This window comes from Periplaneta americana, chromosome 3 (genome assembly GCF_040183065.1).
Source record: "Periplaneta americana isolate PAMFEO1 chromosome 3, P.americana_PAMFEO1_priV1, whole genome shotgun sequence".
Classification (NCBI taxonomy): Eukaryota; Metazoa; Arthropoda; class Insecta; order Blattodea; family Blattidae; genus Periplaneta; species Periplaneta americana.
In genome coordinates, this window is record NC_091119.1 from 80,827,600 (window position 1) to 80,849,356 (window position 21,757).

A 21,757-nucleotide genomic window follows, 5' to 3' on the forward strand; every position below is an offset into this window, starting at 1 on the left:
TGACTAAACAACAATTGTTGTAAAAATATAGTTAGTGTGTAGGCTTTTTTAAATATTTGGGAACAATAATAACTAGTGATGGAAGAGTAGATCAAGAAGTACTGAACGGGGTAAAGAAAGCAACATCAGCATACTATCAAATAAGTGATACAATAGTTGGGGAAAAAAGAAATAACCACTAAGACAAAAATACAGATATATAATTCAATAATTAAACCTATAATACAATATAATACCGAAAGCTTACCATTCTTAGTTAATCATCGAAGTAAATTAACAGCAGTGGAAATGAAATATCTTAGAAGAACTGTAGGAAAGACCAGAAGAGATAGGATAAGAAATGACAGGATAAGAGAAGAAGTTAAAATGCGAAAAGCATTAACAGAGGTGATTAATGAAAGGCAGTTGAAATGGTTTGGGAATGTATATCATATGGGAGAGGAAAGGAAGGTTAAACAGGTGATGGAAATGAAAGTGGAAGGAAGAAAGAGAAGAGGAAGACAAAGGACTAAATGGGAGGATACAATAGAAAGAATAGGCCAACAGAAAGGAAAAACAATGGTAGAGATGAAGAGAATGTGTAGAGACCGGGAAAAATGGATGAAATGGACGGAGAGAGGCGAACCTGACGCTTAGCAGCAGAAGGGACTGAAGAAGAAAAAGAAGAAGTGCAGGCCTAAAAATTCGTATAAAACATTTAATTTATGCCTAAAGTTCATATAAAATATTTATTTTTGTTTAATTCCTTGCATTAAAACTTACAAAAATTGATTTATGTTAATTTATTTCATATAAAAAAAACAAACTTATACAGTACATTTTATGGTAAGTAGGTAGCCACCATACTAGGCCTATGTATAAATAAATTGGTGTAATTATTTGCACAGTAGGTAAATCGTACTACATTTCTTATATTAATTTGTTGTTGACCAATGCTAAGGATCTTGGATTTCTTCCATTCTTCTGTGATATAAATTTGAAATCATTTTATTTAATAATATTAATTAACTTACCCTAGGTATTATTTAGCAATTCTAAAAGATGGGTCTTTTTTTAATCTATATTAGTTCTATTGATATCATAAATATTTATACATTTTGAACATTTTTTAATAGTATTTTCAAGAATTTAAGTTGGGCTGATTACTTGGTTGGGTTTTTCCAAGGTTTTCCCCAACTGTAAGGCAAATATCAGGTAATCTTTGGCGAACCCTCTGCCTCATCTCGCCAAATACCATTTAGGCTATCACCAATCCCATTGACACTAAATAACCTAATCATTGATACAGTGGTCGTTAAATCACCAAGTAAAAGAAAAAAGACATCAAATATACAGTGAAAGTTACAAAAGCTTGTGGTGGCAAAGAATTTAAAGTGTCTGTGATGTTTAAGCAAGGGAAGTACTACAAATGGCTGACATATTGGTGTATTTATCACATGATATTATACATGAAATATCACCACATATGGTTGTAAACAACCATGCATATTTTAAATTTGAAAGTGTATTTTATAGCGGTTTCAGAATAAGAAGGCATATGGCCTAAGCCAATTGAGTGCTAGCAACAGTTCGATGTTGTCACACAGTGCACGGTGCACGAGACGTGGAAGACAGAGACAACAGATAAGGAGAGAACATATCAGTTGCAGAGCGAGCGAGCGGGTCGAGACCTGTTTCTTCATTGTGTGTAATGTTTAAATATAATTACTCTTACTGAAGTAATTCTCATCTCAATTTTTATTACTTCTTCTCTTCATAGATAAGTAGCTCTTGAAGTCACTGACTTGCGGAATAAAGTGACAGATATGTAGAAATTTACTTTGCTAATGTCTGAGAAAGAATGTTTTAATTCTTACTCAGACTTCCTTGTACAGCAAAGCTGAATTTATTATTGTTTATTTCTCCAGAGGAAAGATAAGGTACAGTTTGTTTGTAGGGGCAGCCTAAGAATCTAGCGATAACAAAACGAAAACATATCTGTAGATACGTAATTTAGTATTGAAGTTGGAAAGTATTTCATTTTTCCTCCGTTAAATGAAGCCTATATAATTTAATTTAATTCTCTAGCTTATACATACCTAGGGGTCCAGGGTTCTACATTCTGGTTACGAATCTGGCTATAATGCAACGTAATCATAATGTGTGTTCATATATAATTCAGTACTCATACTGGAACTGTAGATTATTTTATTTTTCTATGATAAACTAAGTCTATCTAATTTTATTTTATCATATAATTTTTACATATCTAGAGGTCCAGTGTTCCATATTCTGGCTAAGAATCCGGCTATAAGAATATAAGCATATCTGTTCATATACAGGCCTAATTCAGTACTCATATTGAAACTGAAGATTACTTTCTTTTACTTTATTGAATCAAGCCTACCTAATTTAATTTAATCTTCAAGCTTATACCTACCTAAAGTCCAGGATTCTATGTTCTATCACTCTGGCCTGTGGCAATATAAACCTATGAGTGAAGGTAGTTGTACAGAAGCGAATATGAAAACCGTAATTCAATAATATTGTTAATATATTGAAGATAGAATTGTGTAATAGAAAAAATCGTATAAAGTGTAATATATATAACGAAAGGTTTTTAAAATAGAAATTGAGTTTTGGAATTATAAAATATCCTCGTTCCTAGCATGCCTGTATTTATTTTAAAAGTGAAATGTAGTTAATGTTCTTCATTTTTATAAAGTTTTCTAATGCTCTTAAGGAAGAATGTTGTTAATGCTCTTCGTATAATTCATGGAAAAAGAGGCAGGAGTGTTTATGTTTACAATATCATCCAAATATCTCATATGTTTATGCAATATTTCGTCTTATACCATGTATAATATTCCAATGAAAAGTGAAAATCGTACCTATGATTATTCTCAGCTTTCTTCTTCTTTCCACATTCTATTATAATGGCACTGCTAACACATACTACTAATGTATTTAAAATATCGTACGATGAAGTAATACACGGTTCTGAAAATTGTATAAATAATTAACACGTTTGTTTTGCGTTATTTTCCAGGAGAGGTAAATTCAAGTATACTACCTATTTTAATTGTCTCTTTGTCCTGTCCGAGAATATGAGATAATGTATGCACTTCTAAACCACACGTCTCTGCAGTCAGATTCTTTGTTCGTGAAGAACTGACACGCACTGAATCATAAGTTAGTCCTTTAAAAAAATTATATACAAAAATACCATACTCCTCGCTTGTGAGTGTTGGACTATCCCTTTGCGTATAACAGATGAAACACCAGAGCCAATTGCAATCCCTTCAAGAGACATTGTTATGGTAAGTTACACATCACACAAGAGAAAACAGTCCACATCTGAATTTGAAAATGAACAGATTCTACCTTCGTTTACAGAGACGGAATTCAGAGCAAAATATGTTCTATGCTATAGGTTGGATATCTCTGTTTAGTCTTAAAGCGATAACACGCGAACCAGTTGACATACAATTGCCATTCTTGTACTGTTGGATTCAGAATTCGGAGCTCTATCGAATGCCATAGCTTAAAATTAATTCCTAGCCATAAGTATTGTGCGCGCAAGAAAGAAACTAATACACGACGCTCCAGCGAGACTTCGCGATGATTTAACTAGGCAACACCGCTTCACTGTCACTGGCTAGTTGACATAGACCGGCCTGAACTAGCTTCGCCTTATATGCCTTCTTATTCTGAAAGCGCTTTAGTATAATTAGTATTGTTTTGTATAATAAGAATTGTAGGCATAGTGTATGTCTTTCACAAGAAGTTATGTATTATAGTGCATTTAAAACAATTAGTAACCAACATAACAGAAATGTTCGTATGTCACGTTCGTGTATCACAACATATTTGCGATATTTTATTTCTTAATGACACTGTTATTTTTTTTTTTAAGTTTGTGATTTAGTAGTTACATGTACTTCGCAAGTGTCTTAATTGTTTGGAAAACAACTGAATGCATTTATGTCATTTGGCACAGTAATATGAACATTTTCCATTTTGCCAATAAATTAAGTGGAAAGAAAATGTTCGTGTGTCACACCATATCGTGGGGTTTCTGCAAAAACCCTATAACTCCATTTTTCTAAGTATTGAGAAAAACGGGGTTGAAGTTTTAGCAATCTAAAAAAAATAGAAATATGTAAGCGGCAATTATTTATTTGAAACACATGTTTCTAACAACACTGTCTAAATGAAATATGGCATTCATATAACATTTCTGAACATTCAGCTGCATTAATTATCAATTAACGAGAAGAATATATAAAAAATATAGACTTAGTGAATCTTCTGGACAAACAATTGTAGGATTTCTTAAAGAAAAAACAAATTATACTCCCAGTCTGAATCATTACTACCACTGTTTTAAGCTCCAGGTTCAGGTACCAAATGTTTAATTGATGCTGAGGTGGGTAGTTGTTCATACCAGCTGTGGATTTCTTCTGGTATAGATCCACTTCTGCAAAGTTTCAGCAAATCTTGCTCTCTCTCTCTCTCTCTCTCTCTCTCTCTTTTTTTTTTTTTTTGTAGGCTACTTATTGACAAATGTTTACTATACATTTTTTCAGCTCAGTCCTTTTGTTCAATCTCTTTTGATGACCTCTTCCACTTGTATTGATAAATTGGTAAGTATTTGAATGGCCATATCAATAGAACTGTCTGGGTGTGCTTTACAGTACTTGAAACATCTGACCATCAGCGAACTCACTTTATTCCCTACATGACTGCTCTTTTGTTTTTCAGTGCTTATTTACTTAGTGCTTTCAGGTCAACATTGAAATTTTAAATCTTTTACAACAAAGGGAGATTTTTTTTTATATTCTTTCCGTGAATTTGCTCTAGCAACTCGAAAAATGTTTAGCCAGTAGCCCCACATTGTATAAACTTAAATGTGTTTCAGTTGAACAATGCATGGAGTCAACCTCCACGAAACTATGTCCACTTTCCAAAATCAGCCACCGACGTGGCTGAATTGGTTAAGGCGCTTACCTTCTGGTCTGAATTTGCACTCGGGCGAGGGTTCGATCCCCGCTTGGGCTGATTACCTGGTTGGATTTTTCCGAGGTTTTCCCCAACTGTAAGGTGAATGCCAGGTAATCTATGGGGAATCCTCGGCCTTGTCTCGCCAAATACTATCTTGCTATCACCAATCTCATTAACGCTAAATAACTTAATAGTTGATACAGCGTCGTTAAATAACCAACTAAAAAAATCCAAAATCTTCTGTTCTATCACTTTTAAGTTAGTAGCTTGAATCAGGTACAGTCTTAGAAAACATTTTTTCGCACAGATACTTTATAAGTCCCAGAAAGGAGGCAGTGCGCATGATCATACGTACAACGAAACGAAACTAATTTTATTACCTCAACTAGCCATTCTCTTGTGAACCAGGTTGCTTGTCCTCTGATCATGCGCACTGCCTCCTTTCTGAGACTTACAAAGTATCTGTGCGACAAAATTTTTTTCTAAGACTGCACATTAAACGTGCAACAATATGCTGAATTCGGTTTTGTCCTCCACAATTATCTCAGAACATGTAAACCTGTTCGACTTTATCTGGAATAATATTGGTCAAGAAATGCATAGGCACATTCCAATTTCTGTTAAAAAGCAAAATTTAATCATGTTAATAATCAGTAGTGTTGATGGACTTGCAGGATTCTCCCTGTATAAGAGGCTGTAGGAAACTATATAAAAATTCTGTGAAAATCCACAAAGTGATTTTAAAGGGTTTTTCTCTGGCAGTAAAATGTAATTTTAGGACTTACTGAAAACTGACCAAGACTGCAACTCCAAAACTATACCTCACAGTGTAAGTGGGTTTTCCCAGACGATGGAGCATAACATTTTACATATTCAGATAACAATAACTCCATTTTCAGCAAAATTGGAGTTACAGGGTTTTCGCAGAAACCCCACAATATAATTCATATTTTTTAAATTATTAATTATTCCTCGTCATTAAGAATTTTTGTTTATATTTAGGAATGCTTATGTTAAAAGACAGTAATGTCTTTTTCATGAATTACTAAGTACTTAATTAAATATCCTTTGAAGATCATATTTAGTTACTCCAAAAAATGTTACATGTGTCACTGTGGAATGATCCTTTTGTGCTTTCCAAATTGTTCCTGTATTTAAATTTAAGATGTTAGACATCAGAAGATTGAAATGAATTCCCAATAAATCGAATATTATAAGATTTATGTACAAAAAAATATCTCCAGCATCGTTCTTGTACATTGGTCGGAGTACCAATTCTGAATCACAGTCAGTCAGATATCTTGGTATCATTCTTGATCAGTGATTAACATAAAATATCCTTTCTCCAACTTGGTTAAGTGGATACATTGGTGAAATTTCTGTCTTGCAAACCTGTACCTACTTATTTCCTTTTAATTCTTTTTACCACATATATCTCTGATATCTTAATGCTGTGTTACTGGTAAATTTTTTTAAGTGATTAAAGAATTTTGGCTTTAAATATGAAAAACAACTGCTTTGTAATCATTTTACATATACATCTGATATTGTAAAGTTATCTTTTTGTGCTCATAATTTCGTGAATAGGTATATAGGTTGTTGTAGTTGACAGGATAGACAAGAAATGAAAGGAGAAAACTGGAAATAGTAATAATTCAGTTTTTTATGTTCTGTGTTTCCTTCACTGAATCACTGAGTTTCAAAGTCTGTTTTCCTTTTTCTCTTCTCTTATCTATAATTTCCATTAGTGTCTATCTCTTTCTTTTGCACCCATTTATTCAGTCCTCATCCATCTTTCTTCTGTGCCAGTTTCCTTTCTTGAAATTCATTGATCCATCTGCATTGTTTACATAATAATCTGTTATGTTTCCTGCCATTTTTACTTACTTACTTACGTACTTACAAAATAGGCTTTTAAAGAACCCAGAGGTTCATTGCCACTGTCACATAAGTTTGCCGTCAGTCCCTATCCTTAACAAGATTAATCCAGTTCCTAGCATCATCCTACCTCCCTCAAATCCATTTAATATTATCTTCTACATCTCAACCTCCCCAAAGGTCTTCTGCCTCAGGTCTTCCATCTAACACACTATATGCATTTCTGGATTCACCCATTCATGCTACATGCCCTGCCCATCTCAAAATCTGAATTTAATGTTCCTAATTATGTTAGATAAAGAATACAATGTATGTAGTTCTGCATTGTGTAACTTTCTCCATTCTCCTGTAAATTCATCCCTCTTAGCCCCAAATATTTTCCTAAGCACCTTATTCTCTTATGTACAGCTGTCAAAAAAAAAAGTGGCCGCACTCGTGAACAGCGAATATTTTCAAAGTCCACTTCGGGTCGCGGCGATGTTACACGATGCATGTGCTTGTACAAGCAGTTCCGGAACTATGAAAGTGTTCCATATCTGCGCCTCACAGACCAGCGGTAGAGTGCTTGTTTAATGATTCAAAGGTCGTGGGGTCGGGCCTTCTTGAAGTTTTCATTTTATTTTTTAATCTTTCTTTAGCGATGTAAATGATATTCAAATTATCATTTATATCCAGTTATCGTTCTTTATGGATATCACGTTATTTATATTTTGTTATCGTTCTTTAGAGATATGAATAAAATTCAGGCCATCATTTGTATTCTGTTATCGTATTATAACGATATGACTAATAATTATTATTATTATTGTATTTCCAATGGGGGTTAGCCCTATTTTACATATGTATGTTAGGGCTATAGTTTTATACACAAAAAAGATAAGCATAAAGAGAAATGGAAAAGAAAATTAAATTATCTTACGCGATGTAAACAAAACATAAACAATCCGTAAATTAGGCATTGCGATTGCAAAACAAATATCAGGTATCAATTTGTAACATACAAAAACATTACCAACACACATACGTAACACTTCTATAACACAAATATGCAGATTTCCGTACCATACATCATAAATTAATACACAATAGTCACACAAACACAATCAAACTATAATTACGACATTGCGACGACATCAAGCATTCACATGCATAACAAATCAAGCATCCGTTACAACACATACACTTCAACATAGTAACCACACTTTTAAAAGTTACAAATTTGGCACCAAGAAGAATAAATAGGACACTGTTACTAATTACTATTCTTCTACAATTTCTTAAATACATCTGTAATAAATCTGTGAAATTCCGATATGAATAATATTCACGTTTTTTATATTGTTATCGTTCTTTAGCGATTTAAATAATATTCAAGTTATCATTTATATTCTGTTTTCCTTCATTAGCATTATAAAACAATATTCAAGTTATTTATATTGTTATTGTTCTTTCGCAATATATTAATTAAACAAACCGATATTTATCATTTATATTCTGTTATCGTTCTTTAGTGATACTGTATAAATAATATTCAAGTTATTTATATTGTAATCGTTCTTTAGCGATATAAATAACATAAATTTAATATTAGGTTTGGAAAAATCCAGTTGCATAATACTGGTATTAGTTTTCTTTTTGTATTATTACATTATACTATCTTGAACCACAATAAAATGAAAAGGAGTAACGAGGAATTGAACCTGAGACGTTGACATCTAAATTCCGACGTTCGTCCGCTGAGCTACGAGAGCAAAAGTGTGGAAACATTTTCGGAAAAATTGGCCCAATCACACTCTAAGATCTTCTGATGATTCGTAGAAGCTAGTCCAGGATGCGGGGGGCAAAGGCTAATTGAGATTTCCCAGTCTCTGACCGGGTCAAACATCCTGATAGAACTAATATTTATCCCTTGCCGTGACTTTCGGTGAAGTCCGGAGGGCCCAATTAGTCAAATCCACTCTCCTCATCTCCACGCTTGGGCCCCTTGGAATTTAATAAGATGCGAAAGAGATAGTGGTGTGCGGAAAGGAACGGGATGTTACCGCATTTAGGCCTATCCTTGCCAAGAAAACTGCAAACATGAACAAAGGAAGCTTTTAATAGAAGAAGAAGGATCTTCTGCGGACCTCTGGAAAAAGAACTAAGGAAGAGACTAGTGAAGTGCTTTGTGTGGAGTGTGGCATTGTATGGGGAAAGAACATGGACATTACGACGAAATGAAGAGAAATGAATTGAAGCATTTGAAATGTGGATGTGGAGAAGAACGGTGCGTGTAAAGTGGACAGACAGAATAAGAAATAAAATTGTGTTTGAAAAAGTGAGTGAAGAAAGAATGATGCTGAAACTGATTAGAAAGAGAAAAAGGAATTGGTTGGGTCTCTGGTTGAAAAGAATAATAGACGACATTAGGATATGTGGATCATATGCGGAGACTAAGAGGAAGGCAGAAAATAGGAAAGATTGGAGATTGCTGGGTTTGCAATGTAAGACCTGCCCATGGCCAGAACATTTATGTGTGTATGTTCAGAATGCCTGGAATATCGTGTCTAAGAACAGTCGCTATTTGCAAAGACTAGTCAATTCCATGCCCACTCGACTGCAAGATGATCGAGATAAGAGGAAGATGGACTAAATATTGAATTGTGGCTTTTTGTTTTGTTTTTTGAGCGCTTAATTGTTTGAATGTTTTAAGGCCGACGCCAGTAAATTTGTTATGTTTATGCCACGAAAGATATTTTATTGAGAATAAAATCTTTTTTCTTTCCATTTGCAGCCACAATATCATAATGATAATGATAAAGTCATGGCATAATATATTAATGAACCTGATGTTAATTACTAAAATAATCATAAAAGAGAAAGGAGCCATTATGTCTAGTTTGTCTCTCTCAAAAACAGAACAAAAAAGGACATAAAAAGCACGAGGTTGTAGTCGAACGCAGGACCTCATGAATAAGAGGCCTGAACGCTACCATTATGCTATCGAATAACACAATTATAACTGTAGATATCAGGCAACGTGGTCCAACAACATGTAACATCGCCTGTCTCCGAATTGTAGCGAAGATACCCGAAGGGAACTTTGATTCAGGAGAGCGGCCACTTTTTCTTTTGACAGCTGTACATTTTTTTGATACATGAAAATTTCTTGGTTGAAATTGACATTCACTATTTACAAGATTAATAAAGTTATCACTTTTCACACATAACTTTTGTTGTGAAGTCGATTTTCTTCCATAAATTACTGAAGTTTTGTTTAGATGTTCATTATGTGATTTAATTTTCAGGGATTTATGCTTTAAAAAAGGGGATATTATCTTGTTGCGGAAGAAAATTGACAACAACTGGTATCACGGAGAAAGTGGAGGAAATCATGGTGTTTTTCCCCTTACTTATGTGCAGGTTTGTATTATTTTTTATGTTTTTATATTGCTGTATGTAGTGGTTATTTTATGTGTATGTATATTTCATGTCAGCAATTACATCTGTGTAATGCTGTCCTCACATTTTGCATATGGTGCCACAATTACTCGTACATTTATTACAAATATACTTTGTTGCGGAATACTCTATTATACCTAACTTTCACACCTACTACTTTATTCCCTCTTATTAAATGAACGTCACATTTGTCTACGCTCCTGCCCTTGACATATGTTCACCCCCAACTAATTTCTTCTACTCTCACCTTCATTACAAACCTAATGACTTAATTTAACTTGTTCAAAATTGTCACTGTCACTACTCCTTTCTTGATTTTTTTTTTATTTTATTTTTTTATTTTTTATTTTTTTTTTTTTTTACTTATCTTGATATGATTTTACTTTCAGTACTAATCTTATCACCAGGGAACGGATTTATATGGACTAAAAATATATGAAATATGTAAATATATATGTAGTTATTTTTACCAAAATATGGAATTAAATATGGATTTTTACCAAAATATGGAATTAAATATGGACTTAAAATTATAAAAAAATGACTATGTACGTTAAATATTGGTACATTTTAATCAAACTAAACAAAAAATATAATGGACGTACCTTATCTTCCAATGTAGTTTCAACAAAACACAATTTTTATTGTCTGTTACCATAACAATAGGTTACAAACATTTCTTTCAAGTGCTGAAAAGTGAATCTTCTTCTATTGTCTCTGAGGATAGATTTATACTGACTAAAAGAGCGTTCGACGTCACAAGAAGTAACTGGTACATAATTCAATTTCACAATGTCTGCTGGGGATAAGTCCAAGTTAATCTTCACTGTTGATTCACCACTCATCACAGCAACAACCTTTTGTAGTTCTTCATATCCAGGGTTTTTTGAAAGTACAGTGTCCACCTTAGCTCTTACTGCATCTGCAACTTTATCTCTACCACGATTCAGTTGTTCCACAGTACTATTTATAATTTCAAAACTTTCAGATAGTGAAAGGTGCCTATTTTGGAGACTTTTGAGCGTTTTTATGATGCATGAAAATGTATGCTGAATGTGAGCTAAGTCATTCTTCACACTTATGTCACAGGTAACTGTTTTCGCAGTATCAATTGAGACTGCATCTTCAGAGTCCAATGCAAGGAGAACATTGTTAATAGAGTCTATATGTTCGGCATAATATTCAACTGCTTCTAGCCATGTACCCCATCTAGTTAAAATTGGCTTTGGTGGCAATGGAATTTCAGGGTACATTTCTTTCAACACGTTAACTCTACTGGGAGCTTTGAGAAATACTTTTTTCACTGATGAAATCAACAAATCTACTTTAGGGAAATTGTCTCTGACCACTTCTGCCACACGATGAAATGCATGCGCCACACAAGTAAAATGAGTCAATTTAGGATATACAACAGATAATGCTTGTCCAGCTTTGACCATATAAGGGGCAGCATCGCTAATAAAGAATAACACATTATCGTACATAATACCCTTTGGCCACAGGATACCCATAGCTTCGTTGAACAGTTTAACTATAGTTTTGTTATTGCACTTTTCTAGAACATCACAATGTAAAAGAATTCGTTCAGAATATTGTTCACTTAACAAACCGATAACTACATTACCAACAAGTCTACCTTCTTTGTCGGGAGTCTCATCAATGGAAACCCAAATTGAACTATCTTTAATTTCATCTCTTATCTTCTGTATTGTCTCATCGTAGATGGATGGAGCATACGTCTTCCTAAGTGTTGACTCATCCGGGATTGTATGTTGAGTATATTTTTCAAGGAATTCCCTGAAGACCTTATTCTTTAGTTTGTAGAGAGGAATATCAGCAGAGATGAGAGAACGGCACAGGTCGATGTTAAACTCAGATCTTACATTCGATGTTGTTGGTTGTGTTAAAAACAATTGTCTCTGCTTGGAATTTAGTTGTTTGTTGGCCTGATGTTTACTAGTTGTAATGTGTTGTTGCACCAGGAACTTTTGTGTAGATGATACTGCACACTGACACAAATTACAAAATAATATTTTATTGTCAGTTGATAAACCATCTTCTTTAAATTCTGAAATGTAACTTGTTAGTTTTGATTTTAAATTGACTGAATGACGTACTTTTGGCATATTTACCGTCTTTATAGTATGATTTACAAAACTGAACCTATGTGTACTCTGACTGGCATTTAACTGTTGAGCTGCACAACTGAAGTCTGTTAAAAATTTTAAATTAAATTAATACAGTTTTGTAACTTACTTTCCCATTGTTGATAGGACTGCTAATTTTCAAATAACTCTGATGTTAAAGGGATTACTGAACATGTGTTTAAATCTCTATTGTTGAAATGTATTTTTAAAAGTTAATGGAATTTTGTTTTGTTTTATTGTTAAACCTAATATAATATGGACTGTTTTATATGAAATATGGAAAATATATGGAAATTAACGAAAATATGTACTAAACTCTAAAATATGGAAAAATATGGAAAATAAAAGTAGGATTTTTCAACCCTACACATTGTGAAACATAAAGATAATGCAAAATATAAATTATATTAGCTTTATAAGTAAATATGTATTTACATATAAATCCTTTCCCTGCTTATCACTAATCATTGCTTTAACCCTGTAAAACAGGTTCATTGTTAGATATATTTCTTACATTAATCCACTGTTCTCTAATTTTACTCATTTGTTTCTTGCACTTCTTTATCTCATTTGTTTTCTTTATTCTGTGTTTTGCTATCCTAATTCATCACCTCCTCTGTGTGTGTTTGACTCAGTTTCACGTTTAATAATGACTTTGATTAACTTCACGTAGATTACAAACCTGAGGAATACTTTTAGTTGTCTAGACAGTTGCCATTGTTAAAATTAGAAATGGTTTTAAAATATAATGTAAAACAAGTTAAATGACACTGCACCTTTCACTCTGTTAGAAGTAAGTAAAACCATACATAACACCTAAGCATTCACGTTACTCAAAATGCGTAAAGCTCTTTATAATGAGTGAGCTATAATCATGTCAATACCATACAGATTGTTATAGTGAACTAAATGCATGAATGACTATGGGACAGCACCTCTGTCATAGGGGAAGCCAAAGATACGATTCATGAACTAAAATCATAAGACTGCATTAATGAATGAGACAACATGGGCCTACCATATTCATTACTAATGAGCAAGCAGTGAAACGTACTGCCAGATGGGAGAGGTGCAGGTTGTTTCAGGTTAACTGTGTTCTAAAGTCCCTTTATTGTGTACAATAGAAAGTGGTGTGGGTCGTGCCCTGTTGAACTACTATGCCTTAGTTGTTTCTAAGATGCATCACTGCAGTTGTTTACTGTTTACTTACTTTGTGTTGAAGTCGACGAGTAACATCATGGGCTAGAAACCACAAAATTTTGCATTAATTTCGAAGAAAAACTAAATTAGTTTATAAGATAATCACAATAATTTTGTATAAATTGGAAAGGGATTTTTATGTGAAAAAATAATTCTGTATTATGCATAAGGTGTCAAAATAATGATAAGAAAAAGGTTTCATACATCAGTTTATTTTCATGATAGTTTCAAAATTATTTCTTTCAGAATAAGAAATGAATGCTACACTGTGATCAGTACTTTTTATATCCTGAAGTAATACATTGTTTTAACCCTTTCTGTGAATGAATTAACATTATTAACAATATTTGGTGGGTTGAATAATTTATTTAAATCTAGAAACAATGAATATGACTCATGTAACTCATATTTTTCAATTTTCTGAATCACAAGTTTGCTGACATTAAATAATAATTCTTGTACTGTATGACGCAGAAGTCAGTTGACAAATGAAAAACACTACTCTAATTGGAAATACAATTGTATATAGTATGTTCACTATCTTCAAAATGTGTTCCATTTACTTGAAGACGGTGCTTCAGTCGATCCTGCCATTCTTCTGTCATGCTTAAAATTGTTGCAGGAAGATGTGCTGGATAACATGGGTGATCCTTTGTTTCCAATCATCTATAGATGTAGACTTTGTCTGAAAAACGTGCTGTTTCACAAATTCCCATAGAAAGAAATCAAGCAGTGTGAGGTCTGGTGACCACCATGACAGGTTCACCTCATACAACCCAGTGCACACCAAACATCTCATTTAGTTTCTGGCAAACTGTGCTGTGACCCCATCTTGTTGAAATCTTATTCTTATCTGTTTGTTCAGTGGCAAATAATACAGGAATTCCATTACAGTGCTGCCCAACAATTCCCCATATGTGTGTTGGTTTGCATTTCCATAAAAAAAAATATGGTTCCACAACCATATCACCTAGTATTCCACACCACACCACACCACAACTCTTGGAACACCAGGGTCATTAGCTTCAAGTGTCCATCTTGGACCAGTATCATGCATTTTGTGTATGAGCATGCCCATCCAAAGAGAATAAGCATTCGTCACTGAACAGAACATGCTGAAGGAAGGATCGATCAGTACACAAGCACTATGTGATTCAGTTGCAATATGTTCACCTCTTGAGTGGATCCTCTTCTTGCATTGTGTGTAATTGCTGTAATTTGTAGATGAAAACATGCAGATTTCAATATTCTGCAAATAGATTCTCTACTGATACTACTTTCTCGAGCCACATCGCTCACTGACCTTTTAAGGCTGGCTGTCATCTTTGCAATTACATCTATTGAATGCTGTCCATCAATAGCAGATTTGGGACTAAAGATGAAGAATTCCAACAGTACAAATAAAAAAGATCACTCAGATTACTGTCATCTTGGAGAGAACACGTCATTATGTTACTTTGTACAATAATTATTTCAGTTTTACAATTAGTAATTTTTCCATCTGTCAACTGATTTCTTTCACACAGTATTTCAGCCTGTGAGTCCAAATTGGAGTGGTTAATTAGTTTTCCTACCGACTCCCCTACATTACCAAAAATTGCTATATTCATTCTACACTTCAGATCATAATGCGAAAATCTGTGGTTTCTACCTATCCCTCTCCACTGCTGACGTTGACTCTACTCATGCACAAGTAAACAGACCCATACAGAGCTACCCCAGGAACTATACACGACATCGTCACAATTTTTCCTTTGTATCCACACAACTCATATGAGCTGACAAGATGCCAGAACTCAACTATGAGTGCACACAAATACTTGTGTGACTTAAATTGTGGCTTTCTGTTAACGTACCTCCAGTAACGAATGTATTATACAAATCTGGCTTTCAGGTAGTAGCTCCCTGTAAAGCAGGTTTGAATAATTATAATTATTCATTCTACACTTCAGATCATTATAATTATTCAAACCTGCTTTACAGGGAGCTACTACCTGAAAGCCAGATTTGTATAATACATTCGTTACTGGAGGTACGTTAACAGAAAGCCACAATTTAAGTCACACAAGTATTTGTGTGCACTCATAGTTGAGTTCTGGCGTCTTGTCAGCTCATTTGAGTTGTGTGGATACAAAGGAAAAATTGTGACGGTGTCGTGTATAGTTCCTGGGGTAGCTCAGTTGGAAGAGCGTTCGCGCACTAAGCGAAGGGTCCCGGGATCGATACCTGGCCCTGGAACAATTTTTCCTTGAAATTATTCAAACCTGCTTTACAGGGAGCTACTACCTGAAAGCCAGATTTGTTTAAACCCATACCTTCAGTAATGGAACAGGAAACCTGTTTCATTGAACACTAAGTTTTGCTGCCTGCTAATGAAGAATTGGCATGTAAATAATTTATAATGTGTAAGTTTATGACTACCCAGGGGTAAATCTCAAAGTCGTTTCAGTGCATACAGTAGATTATATTGCACTTTAAGATAATAAATGCATTCATATTGCTGTATTTTATTGCATTTATATCCCCACAGTAATATATATATATATATATATATATATATATATATATATATATTTTTTAACCTTTCATCCGAACCAAAACTAAAAATATGGATGTTTAGAACTAGAAATAGTTTGATCCATGAATGTGGTACGCGTGATTTTTCGAAAATGTCGTGATTTAATATCTGCTGAAATATTGATTTCTAGAGAAAAAATGTACATATGCATGGGTCAAATTTATTTCAGTGGTAAACATGCCCAGAAAGGTTTAAAGAAATCAGAAATAGCAATGCCAAATCTTGATCAGTTTGGAGTGGGATGGCACTTCTGCTAGAGCAGAAAAGACATAATAGCTTCATTCCATAATATAATAATAGTAATAGTAATTATAAAGTGAAACACTATTATGACATTCTTTTCATTCTTCTGAATTTCAAAGTAAGTCATAGTAGTGTTTAATCAACATAGATATTATTTATGTAATAGAAATATTTTAATTACATTTTAGAACTGAAGATTAACTCAGAGACCTTGAAGCGATGAAGTCATTTTGTAAACAGATTTGAAATCAAAGGGAATTTCTGTGAGAATCCATCATTCTTCCTCTTTTAATAGACAAAAAACTGTCACTCTGCATACAGAATATTGTCCTCCGCCAAGCGAAAACACTTACTTAACTTCTTGTAACTTGGAAACCAGTAAAGGTTTCGAGTAACAAGAACTTCTAAAAGTAATTTCCTTTTTTTCTCAACAATTCTCTCCCTTTGACCACCAAACTAAAGTGAAAAGTCAAGTCAAATTTTGAAGGTGTAAAATGTCTTTTTTTGAACTCATCACTTTGATGTTAGTATTTATTTTTCTCGCTTTACAAAAAATATTACGAAATCTTTCCTTTAACAGAGCAGGAAATATCGTTCTCGTATGCTAGCTGCAAGCAGTAATGAAAGAATCTGCCTCTGATACAAATGTGACTGTCACACTTTCCACATCAACAAATCATACTATGATATCATAGGGGTGACAAATGCACTAGAAATGTTGTGCAGTGGCATGTTATAGTGTATCAGTTTGGTACATCTATAGTTCATAATTTCAATCCTGTTAAGTGAATTTATAATTTGTTCATTAAAATTTTGTGAAATGAATAAAATTTAAATAGATTTATATTGATGGAATCCTTATCTTATACCTTGATAAAAAGGAAAATTTGTCTTCTGAAATTTATGTTTCAGGTAATTACACCACTGCCAAGCCATATTCCTCAATGCAAGGCACTCTATGACTTCAGAATGACAAATGATGATGAAGAAGGCTGCCTCACTTTCAACAAGGTATTTTAACATAATTTGATAAGGGTGAGTGAAGAGTAGTTGTGTTTGACTTAAGGATTTGCTTTTGACAGCTCATTTTGTGTGTGTGTGTGTGTGTGTGTGTGTGTGTGTGTGTGTGTGCGTGCGCATGTGTGCGCGCGCGCGCGATATTTTTTTTTCATTTTGTAAAATGTTGATAATTTTCTTGGGATGTGATGGTTTTTCATTTTGTAAAATGTTGATAATTTTCTTGGGATGTGATGGCATAAATACTAACATCAGTACAAGAAGAGACTTAATATCATTTCTCGCAAATCATGTTGGAAAATCTCTGTGCCTCTTACATTTCATTGATCTACCTCTAAGACGTCTTTTTCAAGAAAGAGATAGGTGAACAACTGGCCCTTCTGCATTTTCGGAGTGTATTGATAAATTACTAGAAGATTGTAAAAGTCGTCATGTTGTCAAATATGAACGAATTTTGTCTGATATCTGTATGTGGTTATGCTGGGAAAGATGTTTTCATGCAAGGAAAGAATTACCTGGATATGAAAAAATATGTGACTACTTTTCATCTAGGCAAAAATATCACTGGTAACAGAAAGCAAGACAGTGGGTAGGTAGGTGGATGGAAGTCGATAGCAGCCACTTCGTCATGGTAAGTTCTGGGTTGTTGCAGTCTGCTTAATATTTAAATAATTCTGCTCAATTATTTTATTATTCACTTAAAATTTAAATTTTTGTATCCATCTGCCTTAATAGGCCCATATGTAAATTGAATGAATATTAGCAAACAAAGAACAGTGAAGTCATTCAACCATATTTTAAATAAAATGCACTTCAGCTAAAAATCATCTGTTGAGTTCATAACAACTTTTTAGACCCTCACTTTTTTATAATTACACTCTAGTGAGTATGCCAAAAAATGTAGTACAGTAAAACCTCGTTAATACACACCTGGTTATAACAATATCCCATTATTATGCTCTTTTTAGACTCCCTGGGCATTTGATATATAATCCTGCATAATTTTACCCTCTTGTAATGCTTCCAAATCCTGCTTGTAGTGCCTTTTTCGGATCGGAAATATGTAAAAAGTTCCATATGAATTGTGAAACTTACGTTTTACAAGCATGGTGAAGAAATATGTTGTTGCGACTACTAAGGCTCGAGATACAATGACTCAAAACAAGGAAAGGAAATACTGGATTCAAATGCTATTATAAATCGCAAATGGACGCATGCTAACTACGAGCTGAGACAACTAATCAACTGAATAGCTGGCTGTACATGGTTTCCATTTCAAGCTCTGCAAAATCAAGGTCTACCACGAACCATATATATATATATATATATATATATATATATATATTTTGTCTCTCTATACAATGACTCAAAACAAGGAAAGGAAATACTGGATTCAAATGCTATGATAAATCGCAAATGGACGCATGCTAACTACGAGCTGAGACAACTAATCAACTGAATAGCTGGCTGTACATGGTTTCCATTTCAAGCTCTGCAAAATCAAGGTCTACCACGAACCATATATATATATATTTATTCTCTCTCTCTCCCCCCCCCTCTCTCTCCCCCTCCCCCTCTCCCTCTCCCTCTCTCTCTCTCTTTTTTTTTTCTTTCTTTTTTTTTTTCACTTATGCGCATATGTGCGCCTTCCTTCATCCAAATAGCGAATTCATGATATTTTAACTAAATTCATGATATTTTAACTAGATATACATAAGAAGAATATTCACTTTATTTGGCTGTATTCTGAGAGATGAAGCAAGATTTCTCTCTATAATGCTTCTTTTGATTTTAATTTTTACCTGATGTTTCCTTTAATTTACTTATTTCGCTTCAATCTTCATCACGGAAATAATTATTATGCTAGTACTTTCGTGTTTTGTCATACGATAGGGAATAATTTTGAACAAAATCCTATTTCGGCAATAATGTTCAATAAACACATTATGCTATCAAAAATGGATATGACTCATTTGTTTTTACACGAAGGCTTCATAAGAACATATGATCATATCCCAAACAAATTTATTTATTTATTTATTTATTTATTTTTCAATGACAGGGACTGAGATTTACATCTTTGACCTAAACACAACTTTAATATAAAAAAAATAAACAAAATAAAATAAAAATAGAATGCAAAAGGAGAAGAAAATGTCCTTCATTGTCTCATTAAGTTCTTTGCTTCCCAGTATCGATAACACTCTTTCTCTTTGGTTAAGGTTGGACAGCAAAGTAGGTGATCCCTGTTCATATCTTCTTGTAGATCACACAAGGTACATTTTCGGTCTGGTAGTAAGCCAAACGATGGAGGTGTTGAGCTAGGCAGTCATGCCTAGTGCATAAGCGGAATTTTGTGACTGCTTTATTTCTTGGTCTATTTGACTCATAAATTTATTTTGTTCGGTTTTATTCTATGTCCTGCTTTCTGTTATCTTCCATTTAAATATATTGTGAAGAGAAATTCTGTTCAATTTGATTCCACTAAGAAAGTGCAGGCCTTAAAGGGGATCACAACACATATATCGAATGTTAGTTGAGTGTTGGATAACTGAGATTAGCATATTTTAAATCTAATGGTGCAACATTAATCTCTCGACGACAATTAGAAGTCAAGTTATTCGCAATTTAAGATTTCCCGCGTGATGTCAGTAAGCCAGGCACTGATCTTGCAGTCCTTTAACACGCAATTTAAATGGCTTCACGTGTTTCCCTGTTTATAACCATTCTTAACAACTTACAACAATGACAATAAATTAACTTCATTAATAAAATCAGTAGTGTAAACTTTACATGCAAATGTTATTTTGTTGTAATACAGTAATATAAAGTGTATTTTCGTAATTATGGCTAATTTTTCTCTAATTTAAACCAATACTGATAAAATTCTGTCACGAACTACTGGACCTGCGTCTGACATTAAATTATTATAAAATGTATAAACAAGCTTACCTCTTATTAGTGTTGAGTTGGAAATCGGATGAACTTTCTGCAACTCATTTCCCCTGCAGGTGGCTCACGAAATACACTAAACTGCATTCCAGATAACATTAATGCCTTTGCAATTAACACATTGTCTCTTGGACGTCGACCTTGCATTTCCTCTGAATACATTATGACCCTCTTCTCAAATAGTGATAACACACAACATTGCTCCTTTAGTGTAAAATCTCACTTTTATAACAGGTGATGCACAGCGCGAACAAAATTTAAATAGTTTATCTAAACAACTCCATAAAATTAGACACCATGGGAGGGAGGGAGTAAGAGAGAGAGAGAGACTCTCTCTTCACTTCGCGTGATTTAGATTCCGCATACTGCGGATAGATGGCATGACTGTGACCCATTTTCAAATTCCACACAACATCGGTGGGCCACATTATGCATCTTCTTAGAAAGTAAAAATATCTTTACGTATCAATTTGACAACAATGATAAGTTGCAACAGGAGTAGTTACATCAAGCACTACCTTCTTCTACAAACGCAGCACACATTATAAACTTATGTTATAAAGTAAATCTATTGACTTAGCACTCCTCTGTAGCTGACCATTGTTATAGATCAATTACTTAAGAACAGAAAACAAAAATCAGCTGCGTGATTATTGTTATAGTGAAATGCGCAAACTCATCATTATTGAAAAATGTGCAAATGGTCTGATTCACACCTTATGATCAGATTCATCCCATTTTACGATACCACTTCTGGTAGATACTAAGACACTATTGAGATGATGATGATGAGAAAGAGAATGAAGAAGAAGAAGAATGAAATGGAGTGAGGCAGTAAAATAATGGAGGAAAACGGGAGAACCTAGAGAAAAATCCCTTAGAGACCATGTCTTTGTCCACCACAAATACGACTCTTTCTTCAGCAGAATTTGAATTCAGATCCACAGTCGTCAATCAGCACTCTGCCATCTGAGCTACCGAGATAGTTAACATGCTCTGTTTATCAGTGCCTGTTGTAAAGGAACCAGAATAGATGATAAAGAATCATTTTCGAACTTGTGGCTGTTGCTTCATTCAGTTTATCAGAAGTGTAATTTCAATGCTAATTGAAGTCTCTACTGTTTGCATTCAGTAAAAATAGTTTGTGAAATATTTTTCTTTGATCGGTAAAATTCTTAAAATTTGTGACAAAATGAAGTGAGCTATCAACAGATGAATTGGTAAATAAATAGGAAGGAGTGTACAAGAATGTTAAGTTATTTAAAATATGATTTTATTTCATTGGATGATGAGGCACAACATGTTATTTACTTCAGAG

The 21,757-nt window shown here is 33.8% G+C and overlaps 1 protein-coding gene across 5 annotated transcripts in view; it reads left to right on the plus strand.

Moving 5' to 3' along the window:
• Window positions 1-21,757, plus strand: part of POSH (Plenty of SH3s) — a 210,185-nt gene that overhangs the window by 49,440 nt on the left and 138,988 nt on the right. For all 5 annotated transcript variants that reach the window (XM_069820864.1, XM_069820865.1, XM_069820867.1 and 2 more), the window contains exons 2-3: window positions 10,149-10,263; window positions 17,383-17,481. In XM_069820864.1, coding sequence (XP_069676965.1) covers window positions 10,149-10,263; window positions 17,383-17,481 — 214 coding nt within the window. The remainder of the gene's footprint in view (window positions 1-10,148; window positions 10,264-17,382; window positions 17,482-21,757) is intronic.